Consider the following 21742-nt stretch of genomic DNA (forward strand, 5'->3'; position numbering starts at 1 on the left):
TTTGTGTTCGTGCCTTAGTGTTGAATACGTTGTTGTTAAGAAGTGAAAGAGGCGTAGATAATGTAAAGTGGTTGTAGATCAGGGGTGGATTAGTGAGGTTTAAGTCGTAGGAAAGTCGTAGTTTTGCCACAGAACAAAAGACGACTTCCGCATCTCCGCTCTCGCGACCGAGAACGCCGTCTTTTGTAATATGCAGTGTGAAAATCGGACAATAGACCACTAGCTATTCACGGCGATAATCCGTCTTTTGATACCACTTCTATTTTCCTCCAGGGCAGTTCCCTCAAAACTATGACTTTTCTACGAACAGCCAACTACTATTTTATGACTTAATTATCGGCTTAAATCATTCTGGACCACTTAGTATTGTTCTAGCCATTGTTCTAGGTAAAATCCATTCGCGCACACAATGTGGCTTCGTTATTGCGGCTAGCTAGTACTAGCTCTCAGCTTCTTACTAATCGTGGCCGCGCCTCAAACGAGTAAGGAATGGGGCCAAGTTCGAGCAAATCTGACGGAGAAGAATAGATTTCTTTTTGCGGTCGTATACCTACAGTTCGAGCTCATCTGGTCAGCTAAACGAGCTGGTACAACTGGTAATTGTATTAGTATACCGCTACCGTTTGCACAGTCGATCGAAGTACAGACTGCATGACAGCGCTGATGCACCTGATAAATTACTACTGTAGTACCGTAATCGATGGTCCGTCGTAAACACACGGTGCGCACGTGTGACATGTGACAGTCCATTTTTCCTCTTCGTGTGGACGTGTCAAGGCAACAACGCACGTCGTGCATACATAAACGGGGGTACAATACTGTACTAGTAGTCACGTGAGAATTCAGCGGTGGTCGAAGCTCACCCAGGGAAACATAAGGCACGTGAGAAGTCTGACTGGCAAAACTTCGAGATCTTATAAAGATCGCGATGTTAAACTTCTCGATCTTTTGCCAGTCTGTTCGTGCCTATTTTGTATACACTGCATTCCATTTATAAATAATCGAAGTCCTAGGGATTGGCAATTTCATACAAAGTATAACGACATTTCGTCTTATCGAACGAATACAGTTCTGAGTATGTTAAAAAAAAAAGGCGGCAACGATACGCATGATGCGTAATTCAATGCTTAGTGCACAATGTAATATTTGGTCATATCAAATACGCTGCACTGGATGAAAAAGCAATTTGAAACCGATTTCAAACAGAGTATAGTTTGTACTTTCATGCTTAGTTTGGAAAAAAATATATAAAAAAGTGATGGTTAAGGAATGTGTTTAAAGGCCTGATTCGTTATTCCAAAGTTCGTCGATTACGAACGTTTACGAACGTTCATTATTCCCGACTTTATTTCGGAGGATCACTCCGAAGATTCGATATTCCCAGGATTCGTAATTCAAAAGGTTGCGTGGTTAATCCGAAAATGAAATAAGGTTCTGCAAGGCGTAACTTTGCTATAGAAACGGATACGATGATTTAGATTTGTAATTCCAAAATTGTGTCAGTGTACTCTTCTCTTTTTTCACTTTTGGATTCACGAATCTTAATTCATATTCCTATCGACGAATCTTTAATAATTTATATTCCTATCAGCGAATCTTCGGAATAACGAAGATTCTTATCATTTTCGGATTAAGAAATCTGATTTCATTTTCGCAGTGATGAACCGTATACGAATAACGAACCTTCGGACAAACGCCATAAAATAATGTTCGTGATAACGAGCCCTAATATTCACTTTCGATTAATGCAATGAAAGTTATCCACGGAGAAAAGTGAACGAATATAAATAACAAGCGTTCGCTCATGCAGTCTCTGTGACTTTCTTCTTGTACAATGTAGGAAAGCGAGGAGTGGCATCTCACTGGAACGGAGCATGTTTCTTTTGTTCTTTGCCAATGACGCTCGGAAATGACTATTTCAACAAGAATTTTGCTGTAACCGTGTACTTACAAAAGTGTTCCTAATAATTTTACACCATTGTTTTTAATGTCGACAAATTTGGCAACTTTAACTATGAATTACTTCGTTATCGCAAAATATCGTCATATTACCCTCTCCGTTGCAACAGGAGTGAATGCCACACGCTTAAACATGCACACTATAAAATTTTTACACACACTATACATTATTATAGATTCAATCGAAATGTAAAAGCAGCCACCGATTGTCCCGCGGTTATTTCCACGTTTTCTTATACAATCCAAGATTAGCAAAATGATTCCCCCCAGACATCTTTGACACTTACTTTCTCCTTTTTTTTTTCTTTTTTTCTCTCTTTTTTTTTCTCGAGATCTTATATGCGACTTATATGATGCGGTTATCCCCTTATCAGTGACGAATGTCAACTACGCGAGTAAACCGTTTAATATACTTCATTTTTTTCTTCAAACGCACGGTTTTAACAGCTCCATAACTATAATAGACGAGTTTGGAATATGTCGACTATTATTTTTAAGAGACACGCGTGCGAGATATGATTTCTACCAGTCGTATAGCGTGAGGGGCAAACAGTCTATGATTTTAATCATTCGAAAATGTGTATCTTGTCGGGCACAATTATAATCTATAAGGGTCCAGTGGAAAATGAGAGAATGTGTTTTTAATTCATGTTTGCCTGTATACATTGTCATTTCATCTCTATATCCCCTTCAAGTTTAGTTCCAACTGGATTTCGAGAACATTTTGCTGTCTCCTGAGTCATGAAGTCAGTTTTCTGAATATTATTCATCAAAGTATAATATCAAATACTTTCATAAACAATTCATGTCGTCGATGAATAACATAGTCGGAAAAGCTTACTTATCATAAAGGAGGGATTCCTTATAATGGATTTTTTCCAATTTTATAGGAAAACACTATCATCTCTGTGAGAAAATTTTAGAGCTGTGTGTCCTCTTTGGTCTGTGCAGCTGGGGTGTTATAGACGGAGTGGCAACTCTTCGTAATTCGGACAAACACGATGCATATTCAATGCATTTTTATACAAACCTGTGTACCATATAAGATGTCCAACATTCATAGGCTACGCTTCAAATGAAGTCCTGCTCGACACCACTCTGTGAGACGAAAAACGCGCTTCGAATTTCATTGATTGCTACAAGCTATATTTTACCGGAAAATCTTTAAAAAATGCTCGATATTTGGAATTCATAAACATGTATTTCTAGATTCTTCGAAATGCCATTAAAACTAGATTTTTCTAGACATTTATATTTATCCATGATGCAAACTTTTTGCTTACATGTAATTTTTGATTGTTTGTTATATCTGTAAGGTGATTTTTGAAAGAAAGTGCTCCGCCGAATCAAGCATGTTCCATGCAGCGTGTTTTTTTTAACTCTTTGGCGTCAAAATCGACAGTTTTACACTGCATTTTGATTCTCTACTCCAATTATTCAAGACCTGCTTACCGCATGATGCACTCTCTCTTGTCAAAGCACATGGCTACACGAAGTGTTGAACGCGTAACGTTCTATGTACGGTGTCGAGCATGACTTCAAAGGAGAGTTGTTTCCTCTTCTCGGGCCACCTTCCCTGGTCGGTGTAAGCCCACACGTCTCTACCTTGAAAGGAAACTATTCTCCTTTTGTTCTCAGGGAAGATGAAGAGATGAACAATTACACCTGTCGGCAAGTGCATCGAAGCGTATGCTCGGTGGTATACCTTCGTCGACATAACTATTCGGCTGCTGTGAACTCATTAAACAGAGAATTGGTTAATGAGTTTATACTCACCTCATGCACAGATGAGTGATAAAGCTCAGGGGCGGATCCAGGAATTCCGCAAAGAGGACGCCTTTACAAAATTACAATGTGTCTTGGGACGCACGCGCCCACTCCATTTTTCTTTTTAACCATCATGAATATGGAGCAGAATGTTACTGCTAATTCACTTCCAAACGTAAAATCAATCATCTGACGTTTATTTTGGCATCTTCCGGAGCCGAACATTATTGTTATTTACTTTCGAAAGGATATTAAAAGCAAATATCCGACATTTATTTTACCTAATCATCGTACGGAGTTGAATATTATGGTTATTCATTTCCGAACGTCAAAGGGTTAGTCGACATTCATTTTGCATCTTCCGAAGCTGAATGTTATTGCTGTCTACTTTCGAACGTAAAAACAAACATCTGGCATTTATTTTATTATCATACGGAGTTGAATACTATATTGTTATTCATTTCCGAACGTCAAAGCAAACATCAAACATTAATTGTTTATTTTACCATCGAACGCAACTAAATGTTACTGTTATTCATTTCAAAATGTAAAAGCAAACATCCGACAGTTATTTTAGCCTCGTATGGAGCAGAACATACTGCTATTCACTTCCGAACGTAAAAGCAATAATCATCTGACATTTATTTTAGCATCTTCCGGAGCCGAATGTTATTGCTATTTACTTTCGAAAGTAAAAGCGCATCCGACATTCGTACGGAGTTGAATATTATTTTATGCATTTCCGAACGTCAAAAGGATCATTCGACATTTTTTTAATCATCTTCCGGAGCTGTATGTTACTGCTATCTACTTTCCAACGTTAAAGCAAACATCCGGCATTTATTTTATCATCGTACGGAGTTGAATATTACTACTATTCTTTTACGAACGTCAAAGCAAACATTCAACGTTTATTTCAGCATCTTCTGGAACCGAATGTTATCCTTATTCATTTCCGAACGCGATATCAAGTCTGACATTGATTTTAGCACCGTACGGAGCTGCATGAATCTTAACCGTTATTCATTTCCAAAAGTAATCACGGCCTGTCATGCACGTTTGCATGAAGAAGAGGTGCTGGATGCTGTTAGAAATAAAAACACAACACACACACACACACACACACCCCAAAAAAAAAAAAAAAAAAAAAAAAAAAAACACACACACACAAACAAGCATACATACTACAAGCAGCTCGCTAAAGGTAGTGATACTAGCCCGGTATATCCAGGGAGGTGAGAACCTCCCTGGTATATCCGGGTGGGCCTTCACCGTGCAGTGGTCCTCGTTAATAATGGGGAAAAAATACGAATGAAGAAGAAAAGAAACACACACACACAAACACAAAAGCCTAGACTTTGCGATTGTCTCACGCACTAACATCCAACATTTCAAGACTCTTGAAGCAAAACATTAACGGCAACAACAACCACAACGACAAGAAAAATAACGACAATAGGCGCAGTCACACTGGCAAAAGATCGAGAAGTGTAAGATCGCGATTACACTTCTCCAACTTTTGGAAGTCTGACCACGGCTATGACAGTGACAAACACTTGGACGCTTCTCAACGTCTCGAAGTATTTCCATCAGGAAAGATTAAGCAGGCGCAAGCGCACAGGTGTTCATTGTGGCCACAGCCTTGGAACACTGACGAAATTGTCGTTGCTGTTTTGAACATATGAATATTTTGCGCCTTCATTTTTGCAATATCACTGTTTCGATTATAATAAATTCACGGAAAATAAACTAAATACTTCATAGTTATATTTATGCGCGGGGATCTGTCTGCTAGCTGTCATACGGACTACACGGCCTCAGTCAAAGAACATTTTGGAATCATTGCGGCGTCATGATTCTACATCGTATCTCTATTTCCGCCTAAAAAACAGTCAATTTTCGACTAATATTTTCCAAGATCTAACTAACCGAGGAAAGGTCCCACTGACTCATCCCTTCATGGGGAAAAAAAATCACATGAACAAAGACAGGGCTCCACACTAAATTTATTGATTTTTATTTATTGGTGGCCCGAAAAGAAAATCTAGAAAGACATAAGAAAAATCAAATCATAAAAGTTGATGCCTATTTAGGTGGTCAAAACTTACGCTTGAAATGAAAAAGTGGGAGCATTTGCAGACATTTGTAAACATTTGGAATTTGTTTTACCATGGTAAAGACCCGTTATTCATTTCTGATTGTGAACACAATCATCTAAAATTTATTAGTATTTTATCAACTTACGGAGCTGAACGTTACCGTTTATCATTTTCAAATGTAAAAGCAAACAACCGACATTCATTTCAGCATCTTACGGAGCTGAATGTTATCCTTGTTCATTTCCAAACGTGAAGCCATCATCCGCTATTTATTTTAGCATCTAACTGAGCAGCATATTACCGTTATTCATTTCCAAATTTAAAAGCAAACATCCGACATTTATTTTATTATCGTACGGAATCGAATGTTATTGCTGTCCACTTCCGAAAGGGAAATGAATCATCTGACAATTATTTTAGCATCTTACGAAGCCGAATGTTACCGTTTTTCATTTTTGAACGTCAGGGCAGACATCAGACATTTATGTTACCATCAAACGCAGCTGAATGTTACTGTTATTCATTTCGAAATGTAATAGCAAATATTTAGCATTTATTTTAGCATCGCATGGAGCAGAATGTTACTGCTATTCAGTTCCAAACGTAAAACAATCATCTGACATTTATTTGGGTATCTTCCGGGGATGAATGTTATTGCTATATTTACTTTCGAAAGTAAAAACAATCATCCGACTTTATTCGATCATCGTACAAAATCGAATATTATTGATATTCATTCCGAACGTCAAAGGGATCATTCGACATTTTAGCATCTTCTTGAGCTGAATGTTATTCCTATTTACTTTCGAACATAAAAGCAAACACCACACACTTATTTCATCATCGTACGGAGTTGAATATTATCGTTATTCATTTCCGAACGTCAAAGCAAACATCAAACATTAATGTTACCATCGCACGCAGCTTGATGTTACTGTTATTCATTTCGAAATTTAAAAGCAAACATCCGACAGTTATTTCAGCATCGTATGGAGCAGAATATTACTGCTATTCACTTCCGAACGTAAAAGCAATCGTCTGACATTTATTTTAGCAGTTTCCGGAGCCGAATGTTATTGCCATTTACTTTCAAAAGTAAACATAAAAAAACCCGACATTTATTTGATCATCGGATACAGAGTTGAATATTATTCTTACTAATTTTCGAACGTCAGATAGATCATTCGATATTGATAACATCTTCCGGAGCTGAATGTTATTGTCATTTACCTTCGAACGTAAAAGCAAGGACATGCGTGATATACAAAATCACCATCAAGATGAAAGTAGTTTTCCTGAAATTCTTGTCTGTGATATTATCATTACTCATATGTCACTAAAACTGCGATCAAAACGAAAACATACACGCACGAAAACAGAGGGAAAACGCTTGTGAATTAACAATGTTAAGCTTTTTTGCGTCCTGTTTTTGCAAACGGCTATTTGTCCCAGAGAGCCTTTTCTCCGTCAGTGTATCCGAGAATAAATGACGGAGATTCAATCGCGTATTGACGTGTTCAATGGCGTTCCAGGCTTCCCCTAAATAGCCCTGTTCTAGAAGTGCCTCGTTGAGTAATCGCACGGCGGAACGAAAGCCCTTTGTTGCGCATCCAATTGCCCCGTGATCTCGCGTTCGACTTAGCGGTACGGAGAACAATGGACGTTCAGAACGGGCGAAGAACGGCGAAGAACGCCAGTGACTTAATTCCCTGACGCCTTACTTATCTTACCCTTTATCCTCCAGCTGAATGAAGCCATGAGCAAAGAAAGGCAAAGACATGCAGATGAGATGGCCAGCTTGGAGGAGAAACTTCAGAAATCATTTGAAGTGGTGAGTAAATCGCCAGTGAGAGTGATAGTGCATGTCACCAAAATGTGCCTTCAAACTTGAGTGCTGGTAATGATGAGTGGAGTCTGGTAGCAAAACTAATTCTGATAGTCATGACAGACTCTACCCTGTGTGATGTATTTTATTTCAGCACCTAGAGGATGGTCAATCATAATAATTTCTGTTGTCACTCTCATGCTACCTTGACAATGTTGACCACTACCACCAGCACCATTCTGCTATATGTTACTACTTGCAGCAGCAGCAACAACAACAGCAACAACAGCAACAACAACAACAACAACAACAACAACAACAACAACAACAACAACAACAACAACAACGACAACAGCAACAACAACTGGCAGAGCCAACATATAGAAGAGGCAGTGCATGTGTTCCTACAAACAGCCCCCTCTCTTTTCTTTCATGTGTAGAAAAACAAAAATACAGAGTCTGCCCCATCTTTAGGAATGAAACCTGCAAATAAGAGTGGTGCACAAAAAGAGAGGCTGCCCTCTCCTGGAACACAGTATTCCAATCAACACATCACTCACACAACTCACATAAAAAAAAGGGGGGGGGGGAGAGAGAAGTGCCCCCACTCAGAGATTCCTTCATGGAGTTTAGAATTTTGTTTGAATGCTGTCTATTAAATGGGGTATAGGTCTCTGGGGAGGAACACACACTTGATGATTGTGATGTTTGCTTGTCTGCCACTACTCTCGACTCTCTCATTTTGCCTTCATGAAGGAACTGGAAATCCAAAAGCAGCGACATGATGAACTGATCCTAAAGTACAAGCAGGAGCTGGAAAGTGCTGAAGCCAAGGTAATCATCCTATGACTTCTCATTTGATTGGATGACCCTTAGTTTGTTAATGAGTGCAATACTTATGAATGGGGCATTAATTATGACCTCACTCACAAAAATCATTAAAAAAAAAAAAAACAGTTCACTTCAGTTTAAGCAAATTCAAATAGATGTTATACTGTAAAAGTGAATATTTTCACGCGACTAATTTTTCGCGCTTGGCCAGATGAAAAGAGTTTCGAGTGTTTTTAATTCCGCGGAATCAAGATATCAACCTCTGGAACATACGGCATGCAAAAATATTCGCGTGCTTTTATTTCCGCGCTTGTTTCTGGTTGCGTGAAATGCGCGAAAATTTCAACACCGCGAAAATTTCCACTTTTACAGTAGTCATACTAGCCAAATAGAAGTCATTGATTTTACATTGATGAAAGTATTCTGGTATCTCAAACTGAGGTCGAGCGAATGTAAAATCATTTGGATTTCACCCCTTGTTTCTTACACACTAAATGACAAACATATGAAGTTAATTTGTTTTTATGATAAGCAGTTGGCAATAACTTGCTCTGTGTAAGAAGAAGTGCAAGCAGGTATTGTTAATTCATCTCAGTGCAGTATTATGAAGAAAGAAAATCATGTATGTCAAAAATAAAGTGGATTGAGTGACGCTCTTTGATTGAAACAAACATGGAATGAAATCTGAGTGACATCTCATTCATTCAACCGTGGCATATTAAGATGCACACAGGACACTATCTGACACGCTGACGTCCAAGTTGTCATAATCTTCTTCACATTGGTCTGATATTGCTGGGATTTTCAAGCAGCTATTCCATTCATTTCCATACTTTAATACAATAAAGTACTTGACTACATGATTTTGGCAGTAACAAGTTTATGGCTGAGGTATGAGTTTGTTTTTGTTTTTTGTTTTTTTTTGTTTTTTTTTCAATTTATCTGCCCTCTGTACAAGTGTAATTTGTAAGATCGCAACTGCTAATCTACATTTGTAACAAACATGTCGATTTCTTTTTTCTTCGACATGCTTGTTACAAATTTAGATCAACAGTTGCGATCTTACAAATTTCATTTGTACAGATGGCAGAAATATTGAAGAAAAACTCATACCTCATATCTTTACCCATCTGCTTAATCTCTTGCTTTAAGGGTCATGGTTTGTACATGTCAAGACAACTGAAACTTTCCCTGTTCATTATCTATCTGAACCAACATGAGTGTTTTCAAACAAATCTCCATAATTATATCAAAACAGGACAAATTACTTTGTTCGGTTTACTTCTGTGGATGATCAAATTCTTTGTTTATGCTATCCAGATTCCATTTACCACAAGCTTCAGAGAAGATATTTCACCCATGTGGGTGTGTGCAAGACAATTCTGTAGAGTCTATTCATCCTTCTCTTTTTTTGTGTGTGTGTCCAAAAATAGTTGAAGAGCAGCCTCCAGCGAGACCGAGAGTCGATGAGGACCAAGCTGGAGGGAGTGGAAAGGGAGCTGAGTGAGACCAGAGAGCTGGCTGCAGGGCAGGAGAGGGCCTTGAGAGAGGAGGTGGAGAGTCTGAAGAGGGTTATCGCTGAACTTAACAAACATCAAGGTATTAACCAATTCCATATGGGAACCTGGTGGTCTGTGTATTAAGTCTATGGGGATTTCAGAATTCAGTATGCAACAGGTTAATGATGATGCATCTCTGTCGTTGGATAGTCTGATCTACCTTAGTATGCTCCTGTGTGTATCAGATTTTGAAAGAGAAATTTCCCAGACTAAATACCAGTACTCTTTTTGAGCATTTACTCCACACATTAGCATATCGGATGTTACATTTGATTTACTTTTGCATGGACACTTGATCAGCAAATGCAAACGACTGCCACTTGATTCAACGTTTTATTTCTTCTAGTTTTTTATTATGGTGAGCAGCAGTTTATGAATGAATTAATGAACTATGAAATCTACTAAGTATGTGTGACTGAGTGGCTTACACTGTCTAAATTCAAGAATGTATGAATGTGTATCATGGTTCTTACTTTTACAATAGTATTTCAACAAGTTCTTTGTATTGTTATATGCTGCACCTACAAGGAGTTGATAAATGACCTTTCCATTTGATTCTGCATGTTATAGAAACTAAAGGATTTGAGCAGTATGTGATATAGTCTATGCAAGAAAGAAAAAAGAGAATGAGGGAGTGAACAAATCGTCGCCGGTCACACGAACCGACGAATCCCTCAGGTTTGCGTAAGAATGACAATTCGAGAAAATCGTGTTTGAAGTTAACCCATTTTTGACTTATGGTTGCTACACTTTCATGTCTATAATTTCCAATTATTTTTGTAGTACATCAGACTTCAATTCTTGCTCTAACTTGTGAAGTTTTTATCGAATTGTATTGTTAACAAATAAGCGGGAAATCGTCAAAGAGCTGCATGCATGTATTTCCGGTCTGCAAAGAACGTTGTCATTTTCCATGTGTGTCCATATGTACATGTACATTGAGCGTTGTCATTGTCAACGCATGTATTACATAGTACGCGCACTGTGCGCGCGGTCAATGAACTGTTGAATCTCAAAAACTACACGCAAGTCAATGCGCACTGATTCGTCGGTTCGGTGACCGCGCGTACTAGTACGCGCGGTCACCGAACCGTCGAGTCGCCTGATTGTTTAACACACGCGTCTATGGGGAAAACAAATAATTTTCACAAATGGAATTACATACTTCTACAAAAGTGATAACTACGTAAAAATTACACCGAATTACACACTGAGAATTTCAGAATATGTAGTATGGAATGTCTACTATCGAAATGATTGAAAATCTCAAAATCGAAAATTTGACCCAAAATCGAGTGATTCGTCGGTTCGTGTGACCGGCGACGAAATGGGAAAACACCATGCTGTAAGTGTAGGTTTTTCATTCATATCATTGTTAATCATTTCACGTATGCTCTTCCAACACAGAATACAGTAGGACTCCCATTATAACGAAGTCCTTGAGACTGGCAGTTTTCTTTATGCCTCCGCCACGAAGTGGTGCCGGAGGCATTATGTTTTCGGGTTGTCCGTCCGTCCGTCCGTCCTTCCGTCCGTCCGTCCGTCCTTCCGTCCTTCCGTCCGTCCGTAATGAATTTTGTGGACAAGGTAACTATCGAAACCTGTTGAGGTATCCTAATGAAACTTGGCATGTATGTGTATTAGGGGGTGAAGTTGTGCCTATCAACTTTTGGGTGCACATGCTCAAGGTCAAAGGTCAAAAGGTCAAGGTCAAATACATAAAATTTCACTATTTCCACCATATCTATTGAATGCCTGAAGATATTTTCTTGAAACTTAGTGTATACATGTATTACCCAATTAAGATTCTCTGGTGAAAGTTTGGGTCATGAGGTCAAAGGTCAAAGGTCAAAAGGTCAGGGTCAAATACATAAAATTTCACTATTTCCACCATATCTATTGAATACATACGTGAAGATATTTTCTTGAAACTTAGTGTATACATGTATTACCCAATCAAGATTCTCTGGTGAAAGTTTGGGTCATGAGGTCAAAGGTCAAAAGGTCAAGTAAAAATATTAAAACTTCTTTTTTTTTTTTCTCCATACCTTGGAAAATTGTTCAAGGTATCTTCATAGAACATAGTATATTTCATGGGGTTCATGAGGTTCATGGGGTCAAAGGTCAGGGGTCAAAGGTCAAGTGCAACACTTCAAAATTTTACTATTTCCCTCCTATCATGCAATGCCAGCAGGGTTATTTTTTTTTTTACACTTGGTGTATGCATACATGTGTAACCTAATAGAAATTCTCTGGAAAGTTTTTTTTTCTTCTTTTTTTGCCTCAAAGGTCAAAAGGTCAAAGATCAAGTGAAAGTGCTGAACTAACTTTTTCCTCCATATCTCGGAAGTGGCTCAAGTTATCTTGAAACTTAGTACATATTATGCATGTTCTACCTGAAAGTGATTATCTTATCAATTTTAGGGTCAAGGGCCAGATGAAAATGGTAACAATTTACTATTCAATTCAGAAATTGCACTTTTTCTCCACACCTGTACCTTGAAAATTACTGAATGCCTAAATGTATGAATGGGTCAAAGTCGAGTTAAAAGTCCTTAAATCCCTAGATACATGCTCTCCTATTCATCCAATTAAACCTAGGTCAAGGAAGGTGAACATTCAACACATTTGTGACAAACTTGTCATTTCAATATTTTGCCAATTTTGTGAAAATGTAATCACACATTGTCCACATGTACTATCTAGACCTATTGGGAAAATCATGCATTATGGCGGAGGCATACCAGTCGCCAAAGCGACATTTCTAGTTCGTTATGAAATCTCGTCATAACCAAACAAATAAACAATAAAAATACATAGAGTGGATAATGCTGCAGCCTGAATTTTTCCTTCGTTGTAACCGGAATTTCCTTATAACCGTGTTCGTTATGACGGGAGTGCACTGTACATTACATTTTCAGAAAATGATGGACAAATTGATAGATATATCTTGCAAGCCAATTTTGTGTGTAAAGGGGAGAATCTCAACAAATGCTTCATTCTGAATACTGTAAAAGTGGTTTCTTTCGTGGTGGTTTTATTTTCGCGCTTTGAGGTTGAACCGCGAATTTAACATCACGCGAAAATGTTTTGAACTCACCGCTTGTTACAACGCTATTGTGCACATGCACACACGGAAATTCCGGGCATTGAGTCTATTGATGCTCAACACACACACAGCGACACCGCGCAATGTAGGTACAAGCATGTTATAAAGTACTCGAGAGACGGGATTTCAGGTAAGCCTGCCTTTAATTCTAATTTCTATTTGATAAATAAAAGAATAATTTGATTATAGTTTGGGTTTTCATGTGCAAAATAAAACAGTTTTTGCCGACTGTGAATTCACAGATTTTGCCTACCGCGAATTTAAACACACACGAAAAAGTCGGCATCCATGGAAACCGCGAAAGTATCTGTACGCGAAAGAAACCACTTTTACAGTACATCCCATGAGAATGTTAGAAAGTGACAAATGCTGTGGATGTGTGACTATTTTGCAGCACAAGAAGACAGGGAGAATGAAGATGAGCTGCGGACTGTGAAGGCAGAGCTGAGAGAGGCTGAGCAGGATCTCGCCTCGGCGCAGCAAGATAAGAAAGAATTGGAGAGGAAGTTGAATCAGAGCAAAGAAGAGGTGAGGATTTGTTGTCCCCGCCGAACGAGTTCGAGCAGGGGACTATGAAACGGGCTCCGTACGTGTGTGTGTCTGTGCATCCGTCCGTGCGTCCGTGCGTCCGTCCGTGCGTCCGTGCATCCGTCCGTGTATGCGTCCGTGTGTGATCAAAATGTTAAATTTGCTACTTCTCTGTCATTTATGAGCCAATTTTGATTCTGTTTGCTTTATATGATAGCACTACATGGGAGCTTTGAAACTTCTACACAGAATTTCAGTTGTAACCATTGACCTTGACCTTTGACCTATATTGTACATTTTGCTACAAAATGCTACTCCTTCGCCATTTCTAACCCGATTTCGATTCCGTTTGCTTTATGTGATGGCACTAGGTGAGGGCTTCAAAACTTCAACACAGAATTTTGACCTTTTGACTTCTTTGACCTTTGACCTTGATTTTTGACCTATATTGTACATTTTGCTACAAAATGCTACTCCTTCGCCATTTCTAACCCGATTTTGATTCCGTTTGCTTTATGTGATGGCACTAGGTGAGGGCTTCAAAACTTCTACACAGAATTTTGACCTTTGACTTCTTTGACCTTTGACCTTGATTTTTGACCTATATTGTACATTTTGCTACAAAATGCTACTCCTTCGCCATTTCTAACCCGATTTCAATTCTGTTTGCTTTATGTGATGGCACTAGGTGAGGGCTTTAAAACTTCCACACAGAATTTTGACCTTTGCCTTCTTTGACCTTTGACCTTGATTTTTGACCTATATTGTACATATTGCTACAAAATGCTACTCCTTCGCCATTTCTAACCCGATTTCGATTCCGTTTGCTTTATGTGATGGCACTAGGTGAGCTAGGGCTTCAAAACTTCTACACAGAATTTTGACCTTTGCCTTCTTTGACCTTTGACCTTGATTTTTGACCTGTATTGTACATTGGCTACAAAATGCTACTCCTTCGCCATTTCTAACTCGATTTCGATTCCGTTTGCTTTATGTGATGGCACTAGGTGAGGGCTTCAAAACTTTTACACAGAATTTTGACCTTTGACTTCTTTGACCTTTGACCTTGATTTTTTACCTATATTGCACATTTTGCTACAAAATGCTACTTCCGGCGGGGACATATATTACGCACCGCGTAATTTCTACTTTTCCTTGTTTTGATATGCCACTCTATGGATCCTGGGGTGTTTCACAAAGTATCTAAGATAATCTTAAAGTTAGATTCAATATGAAAATGATGGTATGATGTGTGAGTCTACAGTGATATTTCAACTCCCAAATGAAAATGAAAATTTTGAGACTTTTCCATGCGGCCAGTAATATACAGAGTAAAATAAGTGATAAAGAAATTTTTCTACAATCATGATCATAATATTGATAAAGATTTGATGTGGATCGTGAAAATATTTGTTTAAACTTAACAGAAAATGGCATACCATAATGTATAAATCGATCTTGACTCTGAGGTTAATTATAAATCCTTTATGAAACACCCTCTGAAATAATAAAACATCATAATTATTGTCTATAGATGTCCTAGAACAGTTTCTCCAGTGGATGACAGTTTTGATATACAGACTGGAGTGTTGTTATGTTTGTTATGCATCTTAAGGTGGGCACGGAGTCATCATGCAGCTTTAGTGAGTGAGATAGATGTAGAATTTATTATGTCAGTGCATTGTTTAACCAGCTCCCCTACTGTATAACAGACATATCTAAACACAGATGTACCTGTCGAATATGTAATCCTAATACTTTATTTCATCTACTGCTTCTAGATATGTTATTGTCAGACATTTATAGTCCCAGGTCTTGTTATCATCAAAATGCAGTGTTGTTATCATTTTAGTTCATGGGCGTAAATCCCGGGGGGGATGGGGGGGATATATCCCCCCCACTTTTGAAGGAGGGGGGGATGGCCTGTACAAATATCCCCCCCTGAAATTCTCCCAAGAAAAAGATGTAGGAACAAAAAAAAAACAAACAAACAAACAAAAAGAAATGTGGTGATATTGATTTCAGCATGATGGATTATTGCATAGCCTATAATCTAGGCGGAGAATGCAATTATTGTTTTTGTAATTTGCTGTTAAGCTAAACGTATGATGCAGCAAGATAATTGTCTTTGCCAAGCGATACATCTGATGCGGCGAGACTACGAACAGTGGACGCATCTACCGCGTCCGCTAGGCGCCACGATCGGTGGCAGTTTTTTGTTGTTTTTTTCGTATAAGAAGACTGCCACCGATTAAAAAAATAAGAAAACAACGACAAACAACTGGATCATAGGCGGTGTATTCGCGCGCATCCACTGTTCGTAGTCTCGTCGCATCAGACCAGCTGCATCCCCACCTAGGTTATAGGCTACATACTGTAATGCATGAGCCATGACGTTCGCACGCCCGCCTCGTGACGAGAGCATATACTGCTGAACAGTGCTAGCAGCGCTCGTGTACTTCCTCTCGCACACCAATGCATGCAGTGGCGTATCTGGGGGGGGGGGGGGCAAGGGGGGCAAGGGGGCACGTGCCCCGGGCGCCACTCCTTGGGGGCGCAAAAAAAAAAAAAAACGAAGAAGAAGAAAAAAAAATTAAAAAATAACAGAAGAAGAAGAAACTCGCCCGGAAGGGGGGGGGGGGGGAGGGGGGCAGAAAACCAAATCAAAGAAGATAAAAACAAAACATGATGATGACGCGGACAAAATGACAATTTTCATTGCATTCACACAAGAATTCCATGTTCTGTAAACTGAAATACAAAAATTTTCGGCTCGCTCGCTGCGCTCGCTCGCCCAAATCTATATAAAAAAAGAAGGTAAGAACAAAACGTGATGATGACGCGGACAAAATGACAATGTCTATTGTGTTCACACATGTCATTTTATATTTAGCAGGCAAAATGTTTCATGGAGCAGCGGCTGCAATTTGTTTCGTTCTGAAGCGATCGCCAATTGGTTTAAAAGAAGGCGCCAACGGTTTCGAACATACGGGGGGGGGGGGGGGGGCGCAAAAAAAAAACCGAATCAAACAAGATAAGAACAAAACGTAATGATGACGCGGAAATATACAAATTTCGGCTCACTCACTCGTACTAATTTAGAGTATTTTTTCCAAGTCCTCAGTTTGTTGGTATAAATTGTTATCTATAAGGCCGTCACTATATCTTGATTAAAATTGTAAGATGTAATAAGCAAAAAATGACTAGAGTTCCATGTTTTGTAAGCTGATATACGAAAATTTTCAGCTCGCTCGCTGCGCTCGCTCGCCAACATTTATCAAAGAAAAAAAAAGAGATAAGAACAAAACGTGATGATAATGCGGAAATAGGCCTATACAAGTTTCGACTCACTCGCGCGTACTAATTTAGGGTATTTTTTAAAGTCCTCAGCTTGTTGGTATAAATCGTTATCTATAAGGCCGTCACTATATCTTGATTAGAATTGTAAGATTTAATAAGCAAAAAATGACAAGAATTCCATTTTTGTAAGCTGAAATACAAAAATTTTCGGCTCGCTCGCTGCGCTCGCTCGCCAAAATTTATCAAAATTCATTACATTTAAATCACCCTCAAAATGACCCCTTTTAAGTGCTTGAAAAAGCATATCATGTGGACTTTGTTTAAAGTCCCTACCGGGATGGGGTTGGGGTTGAACACTTTTTCAGAAATTAAGGGCGCAATTTTCTCGCTTGCCCCGGGCGCCGTTTTCCCTAGATACGCCACTGAATGCATGTAAAGCAATATCGACCGTAATGCATGCTTCGGATGTTGAACTACTATCGTAGCCACACTACCAGATGGCAACCAGCTGCATTCAACCAGGGAGGTGCTCTTCCCACCTCCTTGATGCAACACAGTCTGTAGGGCCATGGACGTAGGCGTGAACGAGTGCACCATGCCGAGCGCGATACGACTCACGTCGAGCTCCGCATGAGTTACCCAAAGATCTAGATAACAAACGAGTTCGTTAACAGCCTTGTACGAGTTTCAGTCGTAGGAATTGCAACGCATTTACCCTCTCCATATTGGCTCATATTTGCTCAGTTAGTATAATTCGTTTGCCTCCAGAAAAAAAAAAACACAAAACAAAAGGAACGGGTGTCGATTCCCATATTTTGCCATAATTTATGCAAGTACCGCCTTTAATCTAATGAACATTGCTTTAGATTAATGGTTCAGACCTATTAACCAAACAGCAGTTTTTGGACTGTAAAATGTCACAATTTTCAAGCTCGCTCGCTTCGCTCGCTCGCATTGAATCGTCATGCCATTCTCCTGATGTTGCTGCCGGGTAATTGCCAGCAGTTGCGCCCGGTGCGCCCCCACCCCCTTAATTTCCTAAGTGAAAAAAGTACAGCTACAAACGGCAGTTTTTGGATTGTATAATGTCAAAATTTTCAAGTTCGCTCGCTTCGCTCGCTCGCATTTAATCGTCATGCCATTCTCCTGATGTTGCTGCCGGGTAATTACCAGCAGTTGCGCTCGGTGCGCCCCCCCCCCCTTATTTTTTCAAAGCGAAAAAGATATAGCTACAAACTGCAGTTTTTGGACTGTGAAATGTCAAAATTTTCAAGCTCGCTCGCATTTAATCGTTAGGTCATTCTCCTGATGTTGCTGCCAGTAATTGTCCGCAGTTGCGCCCGGTGCGCCCCACCCCCCTTAATTTCCTAAGCGAAAAAATATAGCTACAAACTGCCGTTTTGGGACTGTACAATGTCAAAATTTTCAAGCGCGCTTGCTTCGCTCGCTCGCATTATATTAATCGCTATGCTATTCTCCTGATGTTGCTGCCGGGTAATTGCCAGCAGTTGCGCCCGGTGTCCCCCCCCCCCCCCCTTAATTTTCAAAGCGAAAAAATGTAGCTACAAACGGCAGTTTTGGGACTGTAAAATGTCAAAATTTTCAAGCTCGCTCGCTTCGCTCGCTCGCATTTAATCGTTATGCCATTCTCCTATTGTTGCTGCCAGTATTAAATTGCCAGCAAATGCGCCCGGTGCGCCCCCCTTAATTTCCAAAGCGAAAAAAAAAAAAAAATTAGCTACAAACGGCCGCTTTTGGACTGTACAATGTCAAAATTTTCATGATCGCGTTCATGATCTTCAGTGTAAGAATTAAGACAAGAAGTTTCTCTCCCATTTTATAGGCAAAATTGTTCAATAATAATCTACATAAAATGTACTGCTACCTTAAACATGTTGGACTGTTTCAAGTCGATAGAACACGCAAAACAAAAAATGAATCAAATTGCACCATTTACAACATCAATATGCAAAAAGTTCTCACTGTGGGAGGGGGAAACCCCCCTCCCACACCCTCCCCCCTCGCTCGCATCGCTCCTTCGCATCTAATCGCTCCCCCTAAGATCAAATCCTGGCTACGCCGGTGATAGGCCCCACTATCTAGGCCTTCACAGTGATGTCGCACAGGCGGAGCAAGAGCTGAAATACCACGATGTAGTCATTCAATTATCTATGAATATTTCTTTTTCTTACTTGTTTTTTATAGGAAAAAAAATCCCAAATTTCACCAAAAGTGTGTACCAGATCGCTGGAAAAAAAAATGAATCAAATTGCACCATTTACAACATCAATATGCAAAAGTTCTCGCTGTGGGAGGGGGAAACCCCCCTCCCACACCCTCCCCCTCGCTCGCATCGCTCCTTCGCATCTAATCGCTCCCCCTAAGATCAAATCCTGGCTACGCCGGTGATAGGCCCCACTATTTAGGCCTTCACAGTGATGTCGCACAGGCGGAGCAAGAGCTGAAATACCACGATGTAGTAATTCAATTATCTATGAATATTTCTTTTTCTTACTTGTTTTTTTATAGGAAAAAATCCCAAATTTCACCAAAAGTGTGCACCAGATCACTGAATTTGAGGTCTGAAAATGCCCAATTTTCCTCGTGTGGGAGGGGGATACCCCCCTCCCACACCCTCCCCCCGCTAGGCCGCTCCGCTCCCTCGCACAGATATTCAAAGTCAAAGTCCCTCCCCTACCCCCCATCATTAAAACAGAACGATGCCCCTGTGATGATTGATTTACTGACTTAAATCAAGAAAGTTGAAGAATACAATTTATTAATAGCTACAGGAAAATATCTACTACGTTATTCAAGAAATGGATATCCTTATTAGCATTTTATTGAATTTATTTGGGTATTATTCAGGGCTGCGCTACGTTTTTGAAAGTCGGCTGACAAGGAAAAACAAACAAACAAAAACAAGAACAAAAAGTCGTCATATTTTTGCTGCCACTTCCCTCCCACTTTGCATGGAAAAGAGTGGGACATTTGATCCCTGTAAAGTGTGTGTGTGTGTGTGTGTGTGGGGGGGGGGGGGGGGGCAATGCGCCGGTCCGGTAGGATGGGCTTGTAATCGTGGTGATGGTGACTATCGGCAATCATCCCCCCCACTCCTCAGTACGGATTTACGCCGTTGTTTTAGTTATTATTTACATCCAGAAATTTCACTATATTATTTTCCTTTCTGTTAATATTGACCAGTTGTGAAGAAGCCTTTAAGTTTTGATTAGGTAATCAATTTAGTATATACATATACTTTTCAATTCTATGACGATGATATTCACCCTCTACCCTATTACTTTATTCTAATAAGTGAAGTATGTATTACTTGTGCCATTTACTAATTATCCAATTATATTAGGTTGATATCTAACAAAACTAATGTTTTAACCTGTTCTGTGGCCTTTCTGCATCACAGATTGCATTTCTGCAGGAAACAGTCCACCGTGAATGTGAGGAGCGCTATGAGTTGACTGAAGCCCTCAGCAGAGCCAAGGAGCAGCTCCTGGTACACCACCGGGGCTCGGAGATCGCCAACAACAGCTCCGGCCGGGAGAGCAGCCATAGATTCCCCTCCTCCCCTTCCTCACAGGTCCCCATGCACCCCTCCAGCCCAAAGTCTAATCCCCCTGCAGGACCCAATACTGGGAAGAGGAAGAGCAGCGTTGGTAACGCACCCCAAAGTGAGCGCACAGCCAGTTTCACCATGACCAAGTCGCCAGTGACTCGGGGAGGTGGTGGTGGTGGGGGCAGCCTGGCGGACAGCAGACATCGCATCGCAGCTGTCCTAGGGAGAAAAGAACTGAAGATGCAAATAAAAACCGACTAAGGTGTCATATTCAAGCTGTGTAGAGAAAATATAAGTGTGTGAAAGTTTCCCCCAGTTTACATGTGGACCACAATGTGGGATTAAACAGTATCTCTTCGATGGAAAGGCTGCTATTAAACTGACTACTCCTGTGAAATGTTTTTTGTAGCATTCCAATGATTTTATCAAAAGGCAAAGGATTTCACCCACTGGATATGACAATGTTTGCTAATAGATGTATTTGTTTACTGTTAGTTTCAGCACTTACCAAGGAACCTAGACAGCACATTTTTATTTCTGCATGGTGATCTAGTTCATTTGTTATTCATATGTGTACTCAATTTGAAGGTCTGATAGCAGGAAGTGGCCAACAATGTAATTCCCAGCAACACAGTGTATTGATGAATGCTTACGTATTCCTTAGGAAATGGGTACATAATGGTAAGAACAAGATGCCAGCAGAAAGCATATACTGTATACGCCAAATATTTCGTGAGGCTTTTATTTTCGCAAATTTCGCGAGTCAGGTGCTGTTTGTGAAATTAAAAGACACGTGAAGATATTGACTCTGCTCCCGATATGAATGTGACATACATGCATTCATTGCTCCGTTCGGTACAGTGCTCCACAATTACAAATTTAACCACTCGTCGGGAAGTCCTGATTCACAAAAATTTAGACTCACTAAATATATTGGGTATACAGTATTCATTCCTCATTTTTTCATACCAGTAAATCAATTTCTGAATGGGAGCTTGTATGAGGAATCAGACAAAATTTCTGAGCACACCACATGTCCATCCTGTGTTAAGTCAGAATAATGTTGTACATTTACACTACCATAAGAATACTGTGCCTGGGTAATTACAGGATGGTGAGATGTCTCACCTCCCTGGTAAATAAGAGCCTTCTGATCTGTACTGCTATGGTCAGTCACTGCCAGGTTCTTCATCA

The 21742-nt window shown here is 39.8% G+C and overlaps 1 protein-coding gene across 1 annotated transcript in view; it reads left to right on the forward strand.

Annotated features, from left to right (window-relative positions):
- Positions 1–20861, forward strand: part of LOC140238806 (uncharacterized) — a 38568-nt gene extending 17707 nt beyond the window's left edge. The window contains exons 10-14 of the mRNA XM_072318705.1: positions 7570–7656; positions 8407–8484; positions 9915–10080; positions 13544–13677; positions 20399–20861. Coding sequence (XP_072174806.1) covers positions 7570–7656; positions 8407–8484; positions 9915–10080; positions 13544–13677; positions 20399–20809 — 876 coding nt within the window. The 3' untranslated portion in view covers positions 20810–20861. The remainder of the gene's footprint in view (positions 1–7569; positions 7657–8406; positions 8485–9914; positions 10081–13543; positions 13678–20398) is intronic.
- The last annotated feature ends 881 nt before the right edge of the window (positions 20862–21742 follow it).

The sequence above is a fragment of the Diadema setosum genome, chromosome 15 (assembly GCF_964275005.1).
Source record: "Diadema setosum chromosome 15, eeDiaSeto1, whole genome shotgun sequence".
Classification (NCBI taxonomy): Eukaryota; Metazoa; Echinodermata; class Echinoidea; order Diadematoida; family Diadematidae; genus Diadema; species Diadema setosum.